The sequence below is a fragment of the Cavia porcellus genome, unplaced genomic scaffold (genome assembly GCF_034190915.1).
Source record: "Cavia porcellus strain 051 isolate PalLab524CR breed Dunkin Hartley unplaced genomic scaffold, mCavPor4.1 scaffold_22, whole genome shotgun sequence".
Lineage (NCBI taxonomy): Eukaryota > Metazoa > Chordata > Mammalia > Rodentia > Caviidae > Cavia > Cavia porcellus.
In genome coordinates, this window is record NW_026947505.1 from 35,973,349 (window position 1) to 35,993,613 (window position 20,265).

Here is a 20,265-nt window from a genome sequence, read left to right on the forward strand (position 1 = left end):
CAGCAGTTGGGCTGGCACCTTCATATCTAACTTCTGTCATCCTTGAATTTCTCAAGCCTAGAAAACTCTCACTGATCAAATGAAATCATGATTTAAAGCTTCTTTGAACATACTTAAACTCATTTTAACTATAAAAATGTTTCATTTTTGTTACTACCTTTCAGGTCAGTAAGATTCTGCATGGACACCAATTTGATAATGGCACCATGTCGTCCAAAAATTTATTTTTCATTTTTTGTTTATATAAAAAAAGCAAAACAGAAAAACATGGTAAGTATAATGTAGAATTTCAAAAAAGAAATAACACTAAGGAATCACTAGTTGATAAATTACATATTGTTATCTTAGAAGTAGTTTTGGTAGTGTAATTGCAACCATTTAAAACCTGACAGAAACAGAACATAAGAAGCAGATTTACAGGGATGAGACTGTGATAAAATAGGGTTCCTGCTCTGTGAATGTGGCAGGATGGACTCTAGGTGACAAGAGGTGGATATCCATGGGGTTGTACAAGGCAAGGGAGGCACACAGGAAACAACACAACCTCTCTTCTGAAAATTCTGCCAGGTCACTACCTTGAGGCCCCTCATAAAACCATTTCTTCATTACCAATTTTTAGAACACAACTCATTCCCTAACTGAAGATGAACTTGCAGAGGGCAAGCTTCATGAGGCCTCTGTTGTTGTGTTTGGGAGATGGCAAGCCAGATGTGGTGCAAAGCATCTGCTTGAGTGCAACTGGAATCAGGGGCTGAATGTGGAGAATTGGCACCTGTAAGAAAGGACCTCCTCATTCCAGATGGTCAAGTGCATCAACATCAGGATATAGAAGTGGCTGAACCACTCCCTGGGCATGACTACACTTGTCAGGAAGAACCATCTGGCCTGACACCTGCAGTACATGAAGAGAAGGTATGTGTATCCCTTTAGGAATTCACCTTCTCAATCCTTGTCATGACCATCAACTATACTGACTTCATGCCTGAATATTCAAAGAGAAGCAGACACCAGAGATAAAGCACTACTCCTGGATTTGCAAGCTGGTAGAATTATCTCATGAGAGTGCTGTAATAATTTTCAGCAACATTAGAGATCTAATCTTTGATGGCATATATAAATTCTGGAAATATATCTGCAACACTTTAGTTTTTGGTAGAGGCTTTAAGCCTTTGACCACTTGTATATGTCATGAAAGGTTAGTTCTGCTTGCCACAGAATACTTGACCATCACTAAGTTGCAAAACTGTTACACCCATCTGACCAGCAGTAGCACCAGTAAATCTGGAGCATCCTATAAGTAGATCAAAGAGGTGGTTGATCATGGCTGCAAGTGGACTCTCAGCCAGTTGGGATGTGGATTACCCTCTGCTGTAGCATCAAATCCATCCTGTGATTATTCTCATCATCCTCATCACCTTCATCACCAGTGCTCTTCACTGCCAATTGCATCGAGCTCTTTTGGTTTGATATTTTGATTGATGAGAACTTGAAACCATGCTTTTAGAAGTCAACTAAACTCCACTTAGCCCTTCTGTTGTTCGACAGATGTATTAGTGAAGAGAAAACTTGTCCTTGATATTACTGAATCTGTTTGCTTAAATGATCTGATAAATGAAGAGAAGGAATGTAGTAAAAATGGAAATTCTAATGTCTCTTTTTCCAATATTTGTCACTGGCTCAGCAGTGTGAGTAACTCTTTCCCCTATGAGTATCTAGTGCAATTCACAGGCAGGGCACACAGTAAGAAGGACCCTGCTATGGAGAAAGTGTTAAGAACTCATCCTGAATGCACACACACCTTCCAACTGAGACAAATACTGTCAGGCAGGGCTCATTTCTATCACAAAGAGAGACATCCAAAACCAAACCAAAGCTACAGGCAGACACACCCCTATAGGGCATTTACCCCCTACATTTCATGCATTCGGTCATGACCTTGCAGGACAAAGATTACCCTCAGTATCTTGTCAGGTTCTGGCTGATCCCCAAGCAGGCAACTTTGTTCACATTTTTCCTTTCAATTAAGCTACCTTTGAGCTTTCAAAAATGAACTAAATATCAAAAGATAATCCAAGATCTCCAGAGACTAGTAAATACATAAGTTCCCAAAGCAAAAAGTAAAACCAAGAGAAGGTGACATGGACTTTTGAAAACCAAGTATTCCTGCCCCAGAGAGAAACAGAACAAGCCCATACTACATCCTTCAGCATTTGACCATATCATGGGAACTAAAGGTGTGGCAGCAGATATAAAGACAATTCTAATAAGTGTAATTTGCTCAGATGTCTTGGAAGAACCCAGCTCTTTCCTTACATGTAAACATGCTATATTACAATTATGATACATATATTATGACATGAGAAAAGAGCATTATAACTTCTTAAAGGAATATTAGGTGAAAACAGTACAAAAAACCTAGGAATTAATGATTTGGTATTTAATTAATCATTTTTTGTCAAAACTATTTTGTCAACCACATGAGCAGTCATTGAGAGTGAGATAAATTACTAGAAACCTAAATGGCTATGTCATTCATAGGTCCTCGGCCCTAATCAGACCTGTGGCAGGTTGCTCCCCAATAGGCATCCACCAGTCACCTTAAAGAGTTTCGCATCTTGGGTAATTATGTTACTGATGACCATTCCAGCACGTACATGCTATCACTCCTAAATGGTTAAAAACTATCTGAAAATCCCTGGTTACATAAAGAGCACTTGAAAATACTATGCTAAGGGAAAGCAGTCTGGCATAGAAGGCCATGGGTGACATGGTTCCATTGTCATAAAATTTCCAGAGACGGAAACTCATAGAAAGCGTGTTGTTTGGTTCCAGTGGCCAAGGAAGGGGAAACAGGGATGGGGAATAGGCAGGCATTTCCTTTTAGGGTGATGAAATGTTCTGGTGCTAGACAGTGGTGATGACTGCATCACATTGCGAATGCACTGTTCTTGATGGCATGTGTGTGCTTTGCTTCAATAAAAGGAATTAAAAGAATTCAGAAAGAAAAAGACATCAAAAAGTACAAAGATCAGCAAGATGATAGAATAGATTTCGGTAAGCAGGCGTGGCTCGGGCAAGTGTAGGCCACCCCAGGGAGAGAACCAGCCAGCACCTCCCAAGATCCGAGCCATGATGGAACTTAGGGTGCTGGGAAACTAAGCAACCTGCTCGCCTCCCTGGTAAGCAATACTGAGCCTACGGTGCATGAGCTGAAAGCCAATCATCCCACTTCCCCTGCCCCCCCCCCATTAGCAAATGGGAGCCAGAGATCTGAGCATCTCTTGGGAGGTTGACCATATGCAATATAGCAAATAGGGGGAATATCCTTCTACCATCTCTTTGAAGGCAAATACTGGTATCACTGTTTTGCTTTGTTCTGATTAATTATATTGCTCTATTCAATATTCTGTTTTGATAAGTTCTATAATGTTGTGTATTTGGTTTGATTTTGCTATACCTGATTGAAATAACAGCTATTGTGAAGATAATAAGATGCACTATGGTACCTATTACTGTTATCCCAGTAACCTGCTGTGACGTTCTGTACCAATTTCACTGCACTGTCTCAGTTGGCTTCATTCTGTCTTGTTCTGTTGTATTTTACTACCTTCAAAATAATTTAAAAATTAAAAAAAATAAGAGGCTTCCACTCATGTCTCCCTACAACAATTTTTCAGCCTTTCATGGACAAATATGTTGTATTTGTCAGATCTCCCATTACTGAGACAATCCCCAGAGACCCACAATTTAAAGGAGGAAGGGTTTAGTTTAACTTAGTTTCAGGAGATTCAGTAAATAATTGACTGGCTCCAAACAGGAACCTCATGGGGGAAGGGTATGGAAGAAGAAAGCTGCTCTGGAAAGCAGAGCAGGCAAGCAAGACTAGAGAGGAAGGGGCCAGAGACCATATATAGTACCGAAGGTCATGGTTCAGATTACCTATGTTCTGGAGAGTGCTCTACTAATCTGCCAAATGTTTCTTAATCCAATGGAGTTGAAATATTTGGATGAACATTTACATATGGCTCAGTGGAAACCTTGGGATTCAATATGGAGTGTGTGAGAAGCCAAATGAGCTCAAGACCCAAGAGGTCATTTTGAGAGAGTGCACCATTTGACTGTGGTCCTAGGTCCAGATCCAGAAATAGCCCTAAATGGTGTGACTTCACCTCTGTCTGGCCTCCACTGCTACTGAACTATTGCCAAGGGGCCCAGGCAGAATTGTGGATGCGAGTGCCTAGGTATGCAGATTGTGACATAGGGCCAGTAGCTGAATCTTAACCAGTAGCTAGGATTAGCTGTGATTCAGATTAACTTGCTCACACAGGACCAGGAGGAAAGCTCACTTATTGTATGTACCTGTTGGAACCTTGCAGGTATGTATCCCAGGGGATGTTTCCCAGTGGCTCCAGCTTCCTGGATGCCCTCCAGGAAGAACCAGGGACCCTGTGAGCTCCTGGGAGACTTGCCCATGAGCTACTGCAACAGGCTTGCAGCTTCTGTCCCCCTGAAAGGTCCTGCTGCTCAGCTCCAGCCTCCCTGCTATGGGCCAAGAAATAATCCTGCCTGAATAGAGAATCAATGTGAGTTTTACAACCAGTGAACTTGGTCGCACAGATCCTAAAACATCCTTAGAGCTCAGTTCCAATTCCTGCTGGCTATGATGTAGGGGCAGGTCTGCCTGCCAGAGGCCTCTCCAGAGACACATCCGTCTGAACGTAGGCAGGGTTGCCACATCCTGCCCCATGCAGATCTCTGAAAGGAGCTGGATCTCAGTCCCTGCCTCTCTCATCTGCAGCTGGAGCATAGTTTTTTTGTTTTTTGGGGGATTTTTTTGGCCAGCGACCTGGAGGGATACATATAGCAGTACTAGTGCAGACACCAACCGTGGCTGGTGTCATTGTAGTCGTGAAATTTCCCTACGCGTTGGCTGTAGCCTTTCTCAACTGAAGTGGCCTGAGAGCAGGTGTGTCTAACCAGGACCCCACTGTCAATGTGCCAGTCCCTCTACTCAGTAAACCCTCTCTATTCAGTAAACCCTCTACTCAGAGTAAGCTCTATGGGTCAGAATTTTTGAGGCAATTCAGCCTATCCAGGGACAAAGAAGACCCATGCCCACTAGAGCTCCAGGTAATAGAACCACAAAAAGCAGTTTCCAATGTGGACCAGCATCAGCCAAGACCAAGATCCAACGCATTCAGTCTGGACCCCAGAGACAATTCCAGCAGCCCAGAGACCTAATGTGAGAAAAAAATTCTTCAATCCACAAATGTAAATTTTTAATTTAAATTTGCAGTTTATTCCTTCAAATGCATAGACACAAATGAAACCTACTCAGGACAACAAAGGAACAAGTCAACATTTCACCACAAAGGAAACAAATTCTAATAACAAACCCTAAAGAAACAGACGTATATAAAAGCACCTGCAGAAAAGTTCAAAATAATCATAAATAGCTAAGAGCTAATAGAGATATAAGAAATAATAACTAATAGGGATGTAAGAAAATCCAATAGACACCTAAATGAAATTGGAAAACAATACACAAAACAAATTAAAACTTTAATAAGTAAATAAAAACCAATAAAAGGAACCAGCCCAAAATTCTGAAAGAAGAAAAATATAATGGTAGAAGAAAAAAATTTACTACAGAGCTTTAATAGCATACTTGGTCATTTAGGGGAATTAACAAACTGTACAACAGGCTAATTGACATTATCCAGTTGGAAAAACAAAAAGAAAAAAAGACTGAAAAGAGATGATGAAAGCATAAAGGATCGATGGAACATGATCAAGGATATGAATGTGTGGACAAGGAGAGTGCCCCCAGGGAAAGAGGAAGCTGTAGAAAGTGTATTTAATGAAATACTATCTGGAAAGTCCCTAAATTTGGGGATGAGTGTGGAAACTCAAAGGACTGCCAGATAAATTTAAAAAACAATACTTTGAAACACATCCTACTCAAACTGACAAAAGCCAAATACAAAGAATCTTGAAAGCAACGACAGAAAAAACTCATCACCCAGGAAGGAACCTCAGGAAATCCATCCATGGACTCTCAACAGGAACCCTGTAAACCAAGAAGGAAGACTGCTTTTGAAAATTTCAACCAACAATATCACATCTAGGAAACTGCTCTTCAGGAGTGAAGGAGAATGATTACTTTAAATGTAAATATTTAAATTTTCTAATCAAAAGATACAGAGTATATAGTGGATTTTTAAAATGAAGTTTATTGATATATTTCAGATATACATAATGATCACCTTCAATGTAAGGAGTTTGTGCCTGTACATGATATACCTTGATTCTTCTTTTTCCTTTATTCCCCTCCCTTCCCCTCATCCCCTCTTCCCCTCATTATTTACAAAATCTTGTTTCAATTTTTTCCTTCTGTTCCCTTTCCCTTCCTTGATTCACCCACCCCCTTATTTCTCCTTTCCATTTGAACATTTTCTTACTATTCCACAACATCTATTATACATTTGGGTCCTTATTTACACTTTTGGTTTCTCACACCAGAGAAACAATGTGATTCTTGCATAAGTGTGTCTGATTTATTTCACTTAAGAGTATAGTCTCAAGGTCTATCCATTTATCTCGAAATGTCTCAAATATATCTTTCTTCGTGGCTGGGTAGTATTCTACTATATAAAAGAAAACCCATGACTTCTTTACTAATTCATCTGAGGATGGGCATTTGGGCTGTTTCCAAGATTAGCTATCACAAACTGTTCTGCCATCAACATGGGTGTGCACATGTATATTAAAAATGCAACATGATGCAGCTCACAATAGACTCACCTTAGTCTTAAGAGCACACATAGACTGCAACGGATGATGTAAGATACTCCAGGCATGTGGCTGAGAGGAATACTGAGAGAGTGGTTTACAAAGGAAAGAGGTTTATTTTGGCTCATGGTCCTAGAGACTGGGAAGTCCCAGAGCCTGAGCATATCGCTGGCATCTTCCCTGCTTCTGGGAAGTCCTCTGCTGCTTCAAATAGTGGAAGAAAACAGAAGGCAGGTGGGCACATGTGAATTCCCACAATAGGTGCATCCTTGCCCTGAGAACTGCTCTGGTGTACTCAGGAGGCTTTTGTCCATAGTCTGAACACCTCATGCCAGGCCCACCTCTTACAAATGCATGCAAATTTAACAGCTAATCAATGGGCCAAAGTATAAATAAAAAGGGAAATTTCATAGTGGTTTTTGTTGTCTTTTTGAGATAGGCTCTCATTATACAGTTCAGGCTGGCCTTGAACTCACTTTGTAGCTGAGGCTGGCCTCAAACTCACAGCAATCCTCCTGCCTCAGCTTCCTTAGTGCTGGGAATTCAGGCATGAACCACCATACTCAGTTAAAGTATCTTCAGATAATAAAACTGGAAACATAATGTACCAAAACTTATAGGATATAGCAAGAGAAGTTCTAAGAATTTTTTAGTGATGTATTAGGGTTCACCGGATGAACAAAATTGGTGCAAATTATATGTACAGCTATACAAGGGATTTTTTAAGTAGACTTACAGGTTCAGACAGGCAAGAGTCTAAATATCTGTCCGAGAATGAGAAGCAGAAAAATCCAAAATAGCTGTTTGCACAACAGAGAGCCGAGGATACTCTAGCGGATCAGGAACACGGTGCAAGACCTGGAAGCTTGCTGCAGAGTCACAGTATGAGTGGATTAGAAAGCCAGAGAGCTTGCATTGGAAAGCTGAAGAATCTGCACTGGAAGCCCATAGAACTGGAGAAGAACATTCAAAGGTGAAGAACGGAGCTCTTCAAAAGAGGGGCATACTTCCTTCCCTCTTTATTCTGTCCGTGCTGCTAGCCCATTGGTTGTTGCCACCCCCATCTGGGGTGATGGTTCTCTCCTTTGTTTGCAGCCTCCATGTCAATCATCCAAAGACACATTCAGAGCTTTACTGATCTGTTAGTCAGGACTTCCTCAGGTTGATATAGTACAGTTAACGATCATAAAAATAAACAGCTACGTGAGGAAAGAAGACCTCAAATAAATCATACTATATACCCCATGGAAGTTTGAAAAAAGAAAACTAAGCCTAAAGTTGGTAAAAGGAAGATAACAATAAAGATCAGAGCAGAAATAAATAAAATAGAGACTAGAAAAACTATAAGAGAGATAAAGAAAATGAAGAGGTAGATTTTTAAAAAAATTACTTTATTAAAATTCTAAATGTTGAGGGCTGGGGATTTAGTTCAGTGGCTCAAGTGCTTGCCTGGTAAGTGTAAGGTTGTGAGTTCAATCCCTGGTATAAATAAATAAATAAATAAATAAATAAATAAAAGTAAAAGTCTGCATGCCACACAGTCAAAACACTGATAAAAAAATCCAAATGTTGATTGATGAGACAGACAAAACATAAGGCAGTGCCAAGCATCTGACACTAAAGGGAAGATTTCCTCTCTCTGTGTATACCATATCTCCCCTCAGCGCTGGATTTTTGTATCAACGTGTCATGTTTTGTGTGTGCACATACAAATGTATCTAAATGTTTTCCAAACATTGTCTACTTTTTGTTGGTATACATTAATTGTGCAAATAGTGGTTTTCAAAGTGATGTTTTCATACACGCATATAAGGTACTTTGATGAGACTCACACTCTATTACCCTCTCTTACCTCCCTTCCTCTACTTGATCCCCTTACAAAGAATTGGGTTTTGTTCTTCTTCTTGTTTTGTTCTTTTTTAAAAGAGGATAAACCAAATCAATAAACTTTTAGCTGGATTTAGATAAAAAGAAAACTCAAATGAATAAAAGCAAAAATGAGTCAATACAACTGAGCTACAGAAATAACACAAAAAATTATTAAACTGCTATGAATGAAGTGAATAACCTAAAAGAAATGGATAAATCCTAAACACAGACAGCCTGCCAACACAGAATCATAGGAAATAGAAAACCTAAACAAGCCAGCGAGTAAGGAGAGGTTAGTAATAAATTCTTCCATCAAATAAATACCCAGGGCCTGATGTTTCACTGCTATATTCTGCTGATCTATGGCAGGAAATAACCAAGGAAAGGGTTAGGGAAAGAAGAGAAGATCCACTTCCTGGGCTAAACCTGAGACATGATGGTTTATGGAACCAGTCATAGAAATGACTGGTTCACGTTGGAGCATACTTTCTGGGATTACATTTGCTTTCTGAGTTAAGCCTTAGCCCAGGACCAGGATGCCCAGGAATAAACACAATGGCAAAATGTAACTAAGTTACTTAGCTCATACAAATAAATCCCTGTGCGTGTGCCTCCTGGTCTTCTGCAGCCCTTGGCTGACCTCAACCCTAGTTACCATGTCACTGCTGATGAAAATTCGACCCCTTGAGGACTTTAGATTCCTTGACAGATCCCCTAAGGCTCATAAAAGATTTAAAACTCTACCAGCCCACACAGCAGTTGAGTCAAGCTGCTCCCTGGCAGGAGTCATATCTCAGTCAAAACCCTCAATTTTACTCAAATCCTAAAGCTTAAAGCTTTCAACACCAAGCCCCTTTGGTGCCATGAACTATTCTCATGGCCCACTCCCACTCTGGGAGTGAATCCCGTCTTTCTCTTTAAATTAAATCATTGATCTTGTTAGTACTCTTGGGTGTCCTGATTATTCCTTTGTTTAGGACATCAAGAACCTGAACATGACTCCCAGCGCAGTAACAAAACTAAGATCAGTTTTCAAAATCATCCAAAACACTGAAGCAGAGAGGACATTTCCAAATTTATTTTGCTAGGGCAACACTACAAGAGAAGAATAAGTCAATATCCCTGATGACCATAGATCAAAAGTCCTCCCAATAAACTAGCAAACCACAGATCCACAAAAGGTTGTGTCATTTGTGGCAGTGCAGCTGTGACCTGCTCCTAGGCTGGTGGTATGCCGCGCGATACTCTCTGTTGCTGGCCTGGAGCACAGAACCACACTTGTCAATTAGCCACTGGATCACCAGGAAAACAACTAGTAATCCAGTGTACTATGTTCCAAAGCTATGATATTTATTTAGAAGGTTAGTATTAGATTAAAAAAATACAGTTCTCATTCTTTAGCTAGTCTAAATGTTTTTCAGTGTTATTCTTTTATGCAGTCCAAGAAATAAACAAGAGGGTCAGGGATATAACAGCGCCTGTCTGACAAGCACAAAGTTTTGAGTTTGATCCGTGGTACAAAAAAAGAAAAAAGAAAAACATGAATACAAGAATAAAAACTAGAACAATACATAAAACAATTATATAGATAATTCTAGGGAGGAATAAAATTAATTATAAATGAATTAATAAATATTATAAAGTAGGTATAGGAATGTAAGAAGTTAAGCAATAATCTTAATTGTTTGATTTTGCCTTTTATGTAAGGTGTTTTTTAAAAGCATCAGCCATGCTAATTTTATAACTGCATTTTTAATGAATTTATTCTGGTCAGAATCAATCTTTAAGTGCTCAAGGGAAAGTCACATCGAAAGTAAATTTAATAAATTGAGAATTAAACAAATTACTCCTTTCTGAGTGCAGCCCCCATGTTCCCAGCTCCTCTGACTTTGAAGGTAAGATATTTGAAGGTAAAATATTTAGGGTGTATTTTTGCTTTCTGAGGCAGCTTCTATCTGAGCACCCTGAGAAAGTGGGAGTTGGAAAGTCCAAGTCATGGGTAGAGAAGACTGACAGCACCTCCGGTGTGCCTGAGCTGCTGAGGATTGGACCAGTAACAAGTTTGCAGGGACATGATTTGGGAATTGCTCAGAGGGGTTCAGGGCCAGGAGCACTTGGGGAGACCTATCCGAGGTGTAGTGCATTGACCCAAGCTAGCTTTCCAGAAGGGTAATGGCTGCAACAACCTCTGAAGGACAAAGTGGTGACCTTGATGCCATAAGCTGATCCGGGAGACTTCTGTGTGGAGAGGGATTACGAAAATAGGCTGTGGAGAGTAACAAGAGGGGAGTTCAGAGGGGCCACTGGGCCAGACGATCATGAGGTCAAGATGTCATGCTCCAAAGAGGGACCTGTCTTTTAGGAGGCCATGAATCCACTGAGGGAGAAGCTTGACTGAGCACCTGGGTAGCTCAGAAGCAGTGTCCTGGGCTAAGGATGGCAGTGATGGGTGTGTCACCAGCCCGTCCTCTTTCATCCCACAGGGTGAAATGTCAAATGTCTAGAAAAATGAAGCAAGGGACAGGTGAGTGGCTTTTCCAAGCTCACCATGAGCAGTGGCCCAGATGGGACCAGCTGGGGGTCCTTTGCCTCCTTATTTACTGTCCCTCCCTCAACAGTCTGGCTGACTTTACCCACTTCCCAGCCCTGTGCACTCTGTTTCATGATTTCCTTAAGTGTTCATCCCTTCTTTGACCAACCACATATACTTAGGTGCTGCTTGCAAATATAGGGATCTCTGCCCCTCAAAATTTGCATTATGCATAATATCAGTCATTCATGTCTGTGAGTTCTGCCTCGCAGTAGACCAACCGCAGACTGAAAATATTTTAAAAAATTTTTTATCTCTATTGAATACATAAAGACTTTTCCTTGTTATCATTCCCTCAGCAATATTGACAACTATTTCCACAGCACTTACATCGTCTTACAGGTCTTACAGGTGATGATTGAAAGTATATGGAGAATGTACTTAGATAATATGTAAATACAGTGATATTTTCTAAAGAATGTGGCATCTATGGACTCTGGTATCTGAGGGAAGTCCTGAACCCAGTTCCCTACAGATTCTAGATGTATAAGTCTGCTTTCCAACAGGCTAAGGGACACCTGAGATAATCAGCTTACAAAGAGAAAGGTTTGTGTTGGTCCATAGTTGGAGAAGTTTCAGTCTGTAGTTGCTTGGTCCTTTCCTCTGGAGGTGGTGATAAGACAGTGATGGGGTGCACATCATGCTGATGACACATGGCATAACCACTCAGCTTGTGTTCAGGAAGGAGGAAGAAGCAGCTTTGGGGTCCCACTGTCCCCTTCAAGGCACATTCCCCTGACCCACGGACCTCTCACCAGCTGCTGCCTCCCAGGCTACACTTCCCATTAACACCATTTCCAAGTTTTTAACCACAAAGGCCTTTGGATCATTTAAGGTCCAAATTGTAGCACCAAAGTAAAATTGTGTGATCAGACTGTCGGTGCAATGATTGTAGGAGAGTGTAAAAACTAAAGTAAGCTGGTTTCTAACGTGCCAGAATTCATGTCCAAACAGGGCCTCCAGCATACGCGTGTACTGAGGCCATCTTGTTTCAATGAAGATGTTGCATACCTCATTACTATAGACAGGCACTGCACATTACACACAATGCCAGGCAAGGCATCGTACGGAATGTGGCTTACTTGTACTTTGGCTTCTTCCTCTGACCTCCAACAGACAATTAGAAGTCAGATTTCAGTGGAATATACTTTGGTTGCTTTAATGATAATTTTTATATAAGATGATTTTAAGATTCATAGCAATAAGCAAGTCTATTTTTTTTTCCAGCTGAACTTAGAGTGGGTTTTCAGTCATGGCCACTTATGTCTGACAATGTCCTTGCTTTAGTACATTTATCTTGAAAGACCAGGCTTTCCTTCAGGGTAATTATAGTAAAATTCTTTCTTTTCCCGTCAAAGGCAAGACAGTGCATTAGTCTTGAGCTATTTAAACAGTAATACCAAAATACTGAGGACAATAATGTAGGTACAACATACATTAGGGTAAGAATAATCACTGGCACTAGTGTTTTATGTGCTTCACATAAAAATATTTTCAAAAATCAAATAAACATACATCTTAGAAGGTTTTTAAGAATTATTCCTTTTTTATCTTTTTAGTATTCTATACTTTAGTATAAATTTGTTTTAAGTATAAAATCTTGGTGAAAGGTAATGTGCTTTTTGTATTTTCTATACAGCCTGCAAAACAAAAGAAATAGCTGGTCATTGTGTTGACAGTGGAATTAAAAAATCAAGAACTTCAGAAAAAGTCAGGAATTTCAGGAAATGGTTTGCTTTCTGGGCAGCAGCCACAATACCTACATTCTTCAAATCCTAAGTTAGACTCCCTGGGTCACTGGTCATGACTATTGGGCTGAGAAAGCGCATGGGTGTGGATAGAGGGAGGATCACGGCAGAAATAGGTCAGGTTGAACCTGGATGATGCTGAGGTATGGGCAGACCAGAGCCAAAAAGACTCAGCCTGGTTTACAAATGCTTCCTAGAAGCAGGCAGCTGAGATTGGCTTTTTTCCCACATCAGTGATCTCAAGTGGTAGAGTGTAAGGCCCTAGAAGACAAGATTTTGTGAGCCTTTCATATACCTAGTGCTACTCTGATCACGTTCCCTACACAGACTTTTCCTTACAATTTCTAGTGGCTAAAGACGCCAAAGGTTTGGGGCTTTCCAAGATCACATGGGGGCAACTAATGTATTAGTTTTTGTCTCCGTCTTTGCAAAAGCTGTCACTGAAGTTTCATGAACGAGTACAAGGGGTGTTTTATTTCTGCTTCTGATCCAGGATGACTTTTCCAGTCTGGTCTTTGACCTTGACCCTCCCTGAACTGTACTTGGTCTCCTGGCAGCCATTGCAATACACAGTCTTGGTGGTACCATCAGGAAATTCCCTCCTCTTGAACTGGGTCGTTTGGATTTCTTTCTGCCCATTACTGAACACGATGGTTTTGTCGCCATTCCTGGTAGAGGAGAAACACTCTGGTCAGACAGGGTGTGCCATATCCAGTTCTGTGAAAATGGAGCAGGTAGGGATGAGAGACATCAGTGCCTGGAGAGAAGGACACAGCTGTGCAGAGCAAGGACAAGAATGGTGCTGAGGGCTCAAGGACTGATGGGAACCTTTGATGGCTGAGGACATGTAGGTGGGGCAGGAGGGAGATACGCTGTGGAAGCAGCTGGGTCTATTACTGAACCCACAGTGACAGCTTGAGGTGGAGCTGAACAGAGACATGGTTGGCATGCAGAGTGCCATGAAAGGATAAAGAAAACGCCACCACGTGAGAGGAAATATCTGGCTGCCCACAGTGGAGTTAATGCAGCTCTAAAGCAGAGAGAGACTGAGCCCTCAAGCTGCAAAACTGAAGGCACAGAAAAGACAGAAGCCAGCAAGTTACACCACCATGGTATCGTGGCCAGGTGGAACTTGGGCGAAGAGCAGGGTGACCTGTGTCCAACCCACTCAGGTTGTCAGACATCACAGACCTCACATCTTTCTCTGCTCACCTTAGTATCAAGACCAAATCCTACCAGCACTTTCTGGTGTGTCCTATGTATTTGTTTATGTAGGTTCTACAGACTTGGATTCCTGGATTACGTGGAAGACTGGGCTCCTCCTTCTAGTGCAATTCAAGCCCAGCCAACCTCACTGAGTTAAAGCAGTGTGTAATTTAACGACAGGGACACATTCTGGGAAATGCATTGTTAGGTGATTTCAAAACCAGCTAAGATGACTACAATGACATTAGATGATGTGATCTCCTGGAACCACCATCTCATGTGTCCCTGTTGCCAAATGAAACATTATTGTGTGGCACAAGATTGTCCCTAAATTAATGTTTAAACCTATATTCTGCATAAAGAGATTCAAATCACTCACAAGGCAAACATTGTAGAGTCAGTGGTATTATTTTCTGCTATTATTTTTAAATAAATACTTAAACTCACAAAAATTTCAAATTAATATGAAGAAATTATCAAATATATAAAATCAAAAGTTGGGGATGATTTGGACTCATACTATGTGATATAGTACCAACCTTTTAATGTGTAGGATTGTCCCATCAGGAAACACAGTCTCCTCACATCCATGGTTGAGCCTGGTAACTGTTCCATCTGGAAACACAGTTTCTTTGGAGCCATCAGGGTAGTATTTTTCTGTAGAATACAATTTTTAGAAAAGCATCTTACACTGAAAGTGTTTAGAAACCACATTATATCTCAATGATCTATCTGAGATTTGTAGAAAGAATATTTCTTAGGCATCTGAGTCTATAAATTTGAATTGCCACATATTCTATGAAATTTTCAGGTCAACTTGACATTTAGATGAATTAATACTTTAGTGTGAGTATACACAATTGCTCATTTACAGTGACATGAGTTATGATTTCTCAACCTTATGATTACAGAAAAGTGGCATGTATCCAGTAGAAACTGTTACGGCTTGTATCTAGATGCTTCCTCAGAGCCCCATGTGGTCATAGGCGGGGTTTTTTAGAGGCTCCTGGTTCAAGAGGGTGGATGCTGGGTTTAAATTGCACAATGCTGGGATTAAAAGTGCGTGCTTAGTCCACTGATTGGTTAAGCATAGTTCTGGGTTATGGTTATGGGTAATAGGAAAGCTCACCCAGACTGTAAGTGGCACCACCCGAAAGGTGGGTGGCATGAAGGAGTAAGGAGAGGCTTCTGCCTTGCTGCGTGGCGCTGCTTCTAGGGACGGTGCTTGCTGCTTTGTGGTTCTTGCCTGCCTGCCACAAACTGTTTTTCCTCTGCGTTGTTCCTCTGTATGCCACCCTGCCTTGAAGCTAGATAGTTATGAATTGAAACTTCCACAAACTATGAACTATAGTAAACCTTTTATCTTTCAATTCTGGGTGTATGGTATTTTGTCTTAGCAACAAGAAATATCTAAGAAACTATGCAGTTGGAGTTTTGGTCTTTTCCCGTGTTCATGACATGCAACTCCACCCTAGCCAAGGAACCACGAGCTGCAGCCCTCAGATGCTGGACCACTACTGGGGGGGGGGGCACCTTGTACACTACAGTGCACTGTGACATGGTTATGTTTAGTGTCTGGGTGTATTACATGCATTTTTAGCTTACAATATTTTCAACCAATAGTGGATTTCTGGGATGGAATGCCATCAAACACCAGGGAATATTTATTTGCCCCAAATATTATATGAAACATGCTTATACCATAAAATTATTTATTGTTTACCTGATATTCAAGCATAAATGAGCATATGATCACTGTTTGCTGAATAAGGCAACCCAAGTTCAAGGATTTAAATATTATATGAAAGCAGTTAGAAAAACACCTGTATAAACAACAGGAGTATACTTGGCTGCTTTTCACTGTGTTAGCCAGGACATAGCATGCACAGATATCTTTGCACATCCATAAATTTCTCTATCTAAACTGCTCAAATATATTTTATGGTGATTCACTCTACTACAACTTGATTGTTTATGTCTCCCCAAAGTTTATGTGTTGAAGCTCACTCCAGAGCAATGGTGTTAAGAGATGGTGCCTTGGGGAGGTGACTAGATCTGGAGGGAGGCCCCTTCCCCAGAGGATTTAGTGGTCTTATTCAAGAGAGCTCCCTGTCCTGCCACGAGGGAAAGCACCATCAATACATCCTCATCAGACTCCAAGCTGAGACAGTGTTTATCAGCTGCCTGGTTCATGGACATCCTCCCAACATTGCTCAAATGAACTGCTGGTCTAAGATATTTCTATTACTTCTCTTTGCTCTCTACTCCCTAAATCCTACACTTGAGGTCCAGGTACCTTATTAGGCCCATAGCTGGCAATCAGGCCTCTGGGAGCTTTTGACCTTCACTGTTGAAAACACGTGCTTTTACCTCTTCATCTTGACTTGTTTTGTCAACTGTTAGCAGTTGCTGGCAGACAAGTGGCAGAAAAACCAATATGAAGAATCTGATAACTGAAGGAAAATTCCGCCTCTTAAAATAACTGTTAGCACAAACTGTAAAAGATTGTTCCTAAGTAGAGTTATTAGTGGAACACCCTGCAGAAGTTGCAGGCTCTTCATTGGCCAATATTTTGACACTCACTGACTGCCTGGCACATAATCAATATACAATATGTCTTTACTGATTTGTATGAATTTATGGGAACATTCGCATAACAAAAGTCATCCCTATAAATGGCAATAGGGGCTTTCATTTGATTTTATGCTTGAAACATCAGTCCTAGGTAGGAGTGTACAAACACTGAAGATACAGTGAGTGTATCCAGCAACAATAACAAAACTTGTATTTCCTGCTGTAAAATTAAGTGGTGCTTTGGAGACATTCTACATGGACCAGCTGAGAATTTTTTAAAATTACCTATAAAATATTTTCTTTCCTTTTTACAAACTGCTCAAAAGGAAACAATAACTGGGAAACTGGATTGAGGGAAAGGAGAAAAGAAGAGAGGGAAGAGATCAGCCACTTATTCCTTTACTTTGTGGGTATCAAGCTTTTTCTCTCACGAATGGGAAAGCTGACCAATACTTGTACATACATAGGAGAGGGAGAAAGAAGATCCAAGGAACTGTGGTCCAAGGTTAGACACTAGTGATTCTGGGGACAGAGCAGGTAGGGCCCCTTTGTGCTTTCCTGTAACTTTTCTGTAAGTTTGAACTTACATCAAAACAAACAGATAAAAAGTTTTAAAAACATTAGTGTTCTAATTAGAGTACTAATTAAAATTATAGCAAGTAAAAATTAAAAGAGTTGAACAGTGCAGAGCTTGTCCTAAACAACACATAGTAACTGGGGCACATGTTCTTCTCTAGATACACAGAACCAGAGCATTTAAAATAAAAGGAAATAGGAATCATGTAGCCATGTTTTAGAATGCAATGCATACATCCAGTATCAATATGAAAAAAATTAATAAACAAAATTAACATACAAGGGGAAAATCACATGGAGATTTGTTTCCACTATCATAAAATTATGGCATAAGTATTTTATTATTTTTTAGAGCACTTAATTTCTTTATAATCCAATATTTTATTCTACAAAAGACCCCCCAGAGATACCTCTACCTATTCTGGGTGTTTCAATGCAATACCAGCCTGGCTTTACAGATCCACCTGGGCAGACTAACCACATTTCTTAGAGGAAAAAGCAAGAATTAATCATCTAATTGTGAAAAAAAAAAAACTAGAACAGGGAATGAACTTAGCTTCATTTACAGACCATTTGCATAACCAAATACAGAACACTTTTATGACTTAAAGGTATGCGAAAAAAGCAATGATCCTTGTTAAATTAAACAAGCAAATCATCAATTGTACATGATTCAGGAGTCTAGCTATGAGTACACAGTCACACTTGCAGCCCCACCCCTGGAGCTGCTCCTGTGGAGGGCACCTTAACCATTGAACCCTTCCTGTGGCTTGGAAATTGGCTTTGAAGACAATTTAAGACTGTGTATAGGGGTCCAGAAAGGAATTTCAGTGACATTGCATAAGCAATGTCCCACATTCATGGGTTATCTCATGCAGGTGCATTTTCAAACTGACTCTACATAAGAAATGACATTTTCTCCATGCAAAAGAAAATTTAAACTATTTATGTTGATACAAACCAATCAGAAATCTATACACACATACAGAATCCAGATGGACAGTGTTTTTCCCCATGAATGCAGACGTCTGGGCAGACACTAAGAAGCAAGATTGTGGGTAGCTACACAGACTTTGGCCATTCCATTTTCTATGGCAAAGAATTTTTTGCACAGCATGTTGAAGTTGGCAAGCTTCCTTTACAATTAATAAAAATTCTTATGTAAAATGCAAATTCGAGGGTATTACAGAGAGTCAAAAAGAGATCAACACTCAAAGTTGAGGCCTTGGTCAGGAATCTGGGGTAAAGATGAGCCCCTAAGAGGCTCAAGAGTAACTTGGTTACTCCTGACAACAAAAATAACCAAAATAGGCTGAGTTCTGAGCCACTGTGTATCATGGCCACCTGGTTTTGGAGAGGAAGACTAGAAATTTCTGCCTCTGAAATCCCTGGTTTTACATAAGACACAGAGATGTAGATTCTTCAGATGGCAAACTAAGCAGATTGTTGAACTTTTACAGACCCAAGTTAAAAACCAACAACAACACTTCCTAGTTACTAGGCCCCTAAACATGCTCCCAAAGCTTTGCCAAGGAATACATTACCAATCAGTCTTGAGCAAGGCACTTGAGACAGCCCATGAATGTAAAGCTGGGTGGGAAGCATGGATATGGTGCTTCCCACCCCCCCCCAACACTATCCACACTCTCAGAACCTTACAGATGGAGGAGTGCAGAAGGGATGGGAGGGCCTCACCTACACCATCCAGCAAATTCCAACCAATATAGCCATGGGACATGCTTGCTGTCACACTGCAGTGATTATGATTGTTTTGGGAAATGTGCTATAGCTTCTATGCCAGAGCACCATCCACTGTCTGCCCAGAAATGATCACCTCAGAGAGCCTTGTTCTAACAGCTATGTGTTCAGACTCCAAACAGTTGACAGACCTGAAGAACCTCCCTGATACCCCTGGGACCATCGGTGGTGCCCCATGGACGGGTCCTATGACTCACTCACTGTCAACAGTGAAGCGCAGGTCACAAGAGCAGCTTTCCTGAGTCAGGATGATCAGATGGCTGAGCCCTGGGTCAGCACTTCTCTGAATTCATCCCCTGCACAGTAGCTTTCTGCTGGATGAACTACCCTCCACCACCACTAATTTCACTACTACCCCCAAAAGAACAGCTTGATCTTTGCATACAAAATCCGACCTTAGGTTTTTATTTTTATTTTGTTTTACAGCATGGATCGTCTTCTTAAAACAGAAGAACAAAACTACAAACTGAAGTCCAAACTGATATACACTGCCTATTTTCTAGAACTTCTTACAGTCTAGCTCATATGAACTACGTTTTACTCCTAACAGCAGAAGAGCTCGCCTAACTCTCTCCACTTTCTGATCATGCATTTTTTGGTGGCAGAGCTCAAGCTTCTGGCCCGTGGACTTCCAGTAGTAGGCAGCAAGCCATGGTGACCTTTCAAGTCAGGAGGAGCCAGTGCTGCCTCTCAAGAAAGTGTCTGGACAAGTAGACTTCTTGACCTAGACTCCAACCTTCACTCTTGAGTTTGTACTTCCAATAGCCTGTGCTTGCTGGGGACTTCCTGGAAGAGATCAACATGACCAAGAAGTGACCACAGAATGTCTTTCCCTCAGTGGAAGCCTCAACAGACATTTGGCTCAATAGTCAGGAATTGGATCACTGCAGATATAACCCCAAGGCACAATCTTGTGGAAACCCCAGCACTCAGCCCAGAGTTTGAGGATGGTTAGTTTCAATATAGTGGTAGCCACTGAGGAAGACTGAGATGCCAGTACCCCATTTGATGGGCATGACTGCAGAAAAGCTGAAACAGCAGGAATATCACCCATGTTTATCCATATGCTCTTTGTAAATGTGCTTCAGAACAAAATTTCCCAAATTTAGGGAAGCTGTGATGCTGATGATCCTGATTACAGTGTCCCCTCTG

The 20,265-nt window shown here is 40.8% G+C and overlaps 2 protein-coding genes across 4 annotated transcripts in view; one reads left to right on the forward strand and one right to left on the reverse strand.

The window, feature by feature from the left end:
- Positions 1–468: 468 nt before the first annotated feature.
- Positions 469–2,101, forward strand: Ttll2 (tubulin tyrosine ligase like 2). The gene is given in 10 exon segments (XM_023563609.1): positions 469–479; positions 697–914; positions 917–988; positions 991–1,342; positions 1,344–1,409; positions 1,411–1,493; positions 1,496–1,522; positions 1,525–1,589; positions 1,972–2,051; positions 2,053–2,101. Coding segments are annotated over 10 exon segments (1,023 nt in total).
- A 9,384-nt stretch (positions 2,102–11,485) lies between these two features.
- Positions 11,486–20,265, reverse strand: part of LOC100721502 (centromere protein J-like) — a 28,386-nt gene continuing 19,606 nt past the window's right edge. For 2 of the 3 annotated variants that reach the window (XM_063233069.1, XM_063233070.1), the window contains 2 exons: positions 14,745–14,862; positions 11,486–13,667 (listed from right to left, as the gene is read on the reverse strand). In XM_063233069.1, coding sequence (XP_063089139.1) covers positions 13,472–13,667; positions 14,745–14,862 — 314 coding nt within the window. In that variant the 3' untranslated portion in view covers positions 11,486–13,471. Of the gene's footprint in view, positions 13,717–14,744; positions 14,863–20,265 lie in introns of all 3 variants that reach the window. The other variant, XM_063233071.1, reaches the window with a different exon arrangement.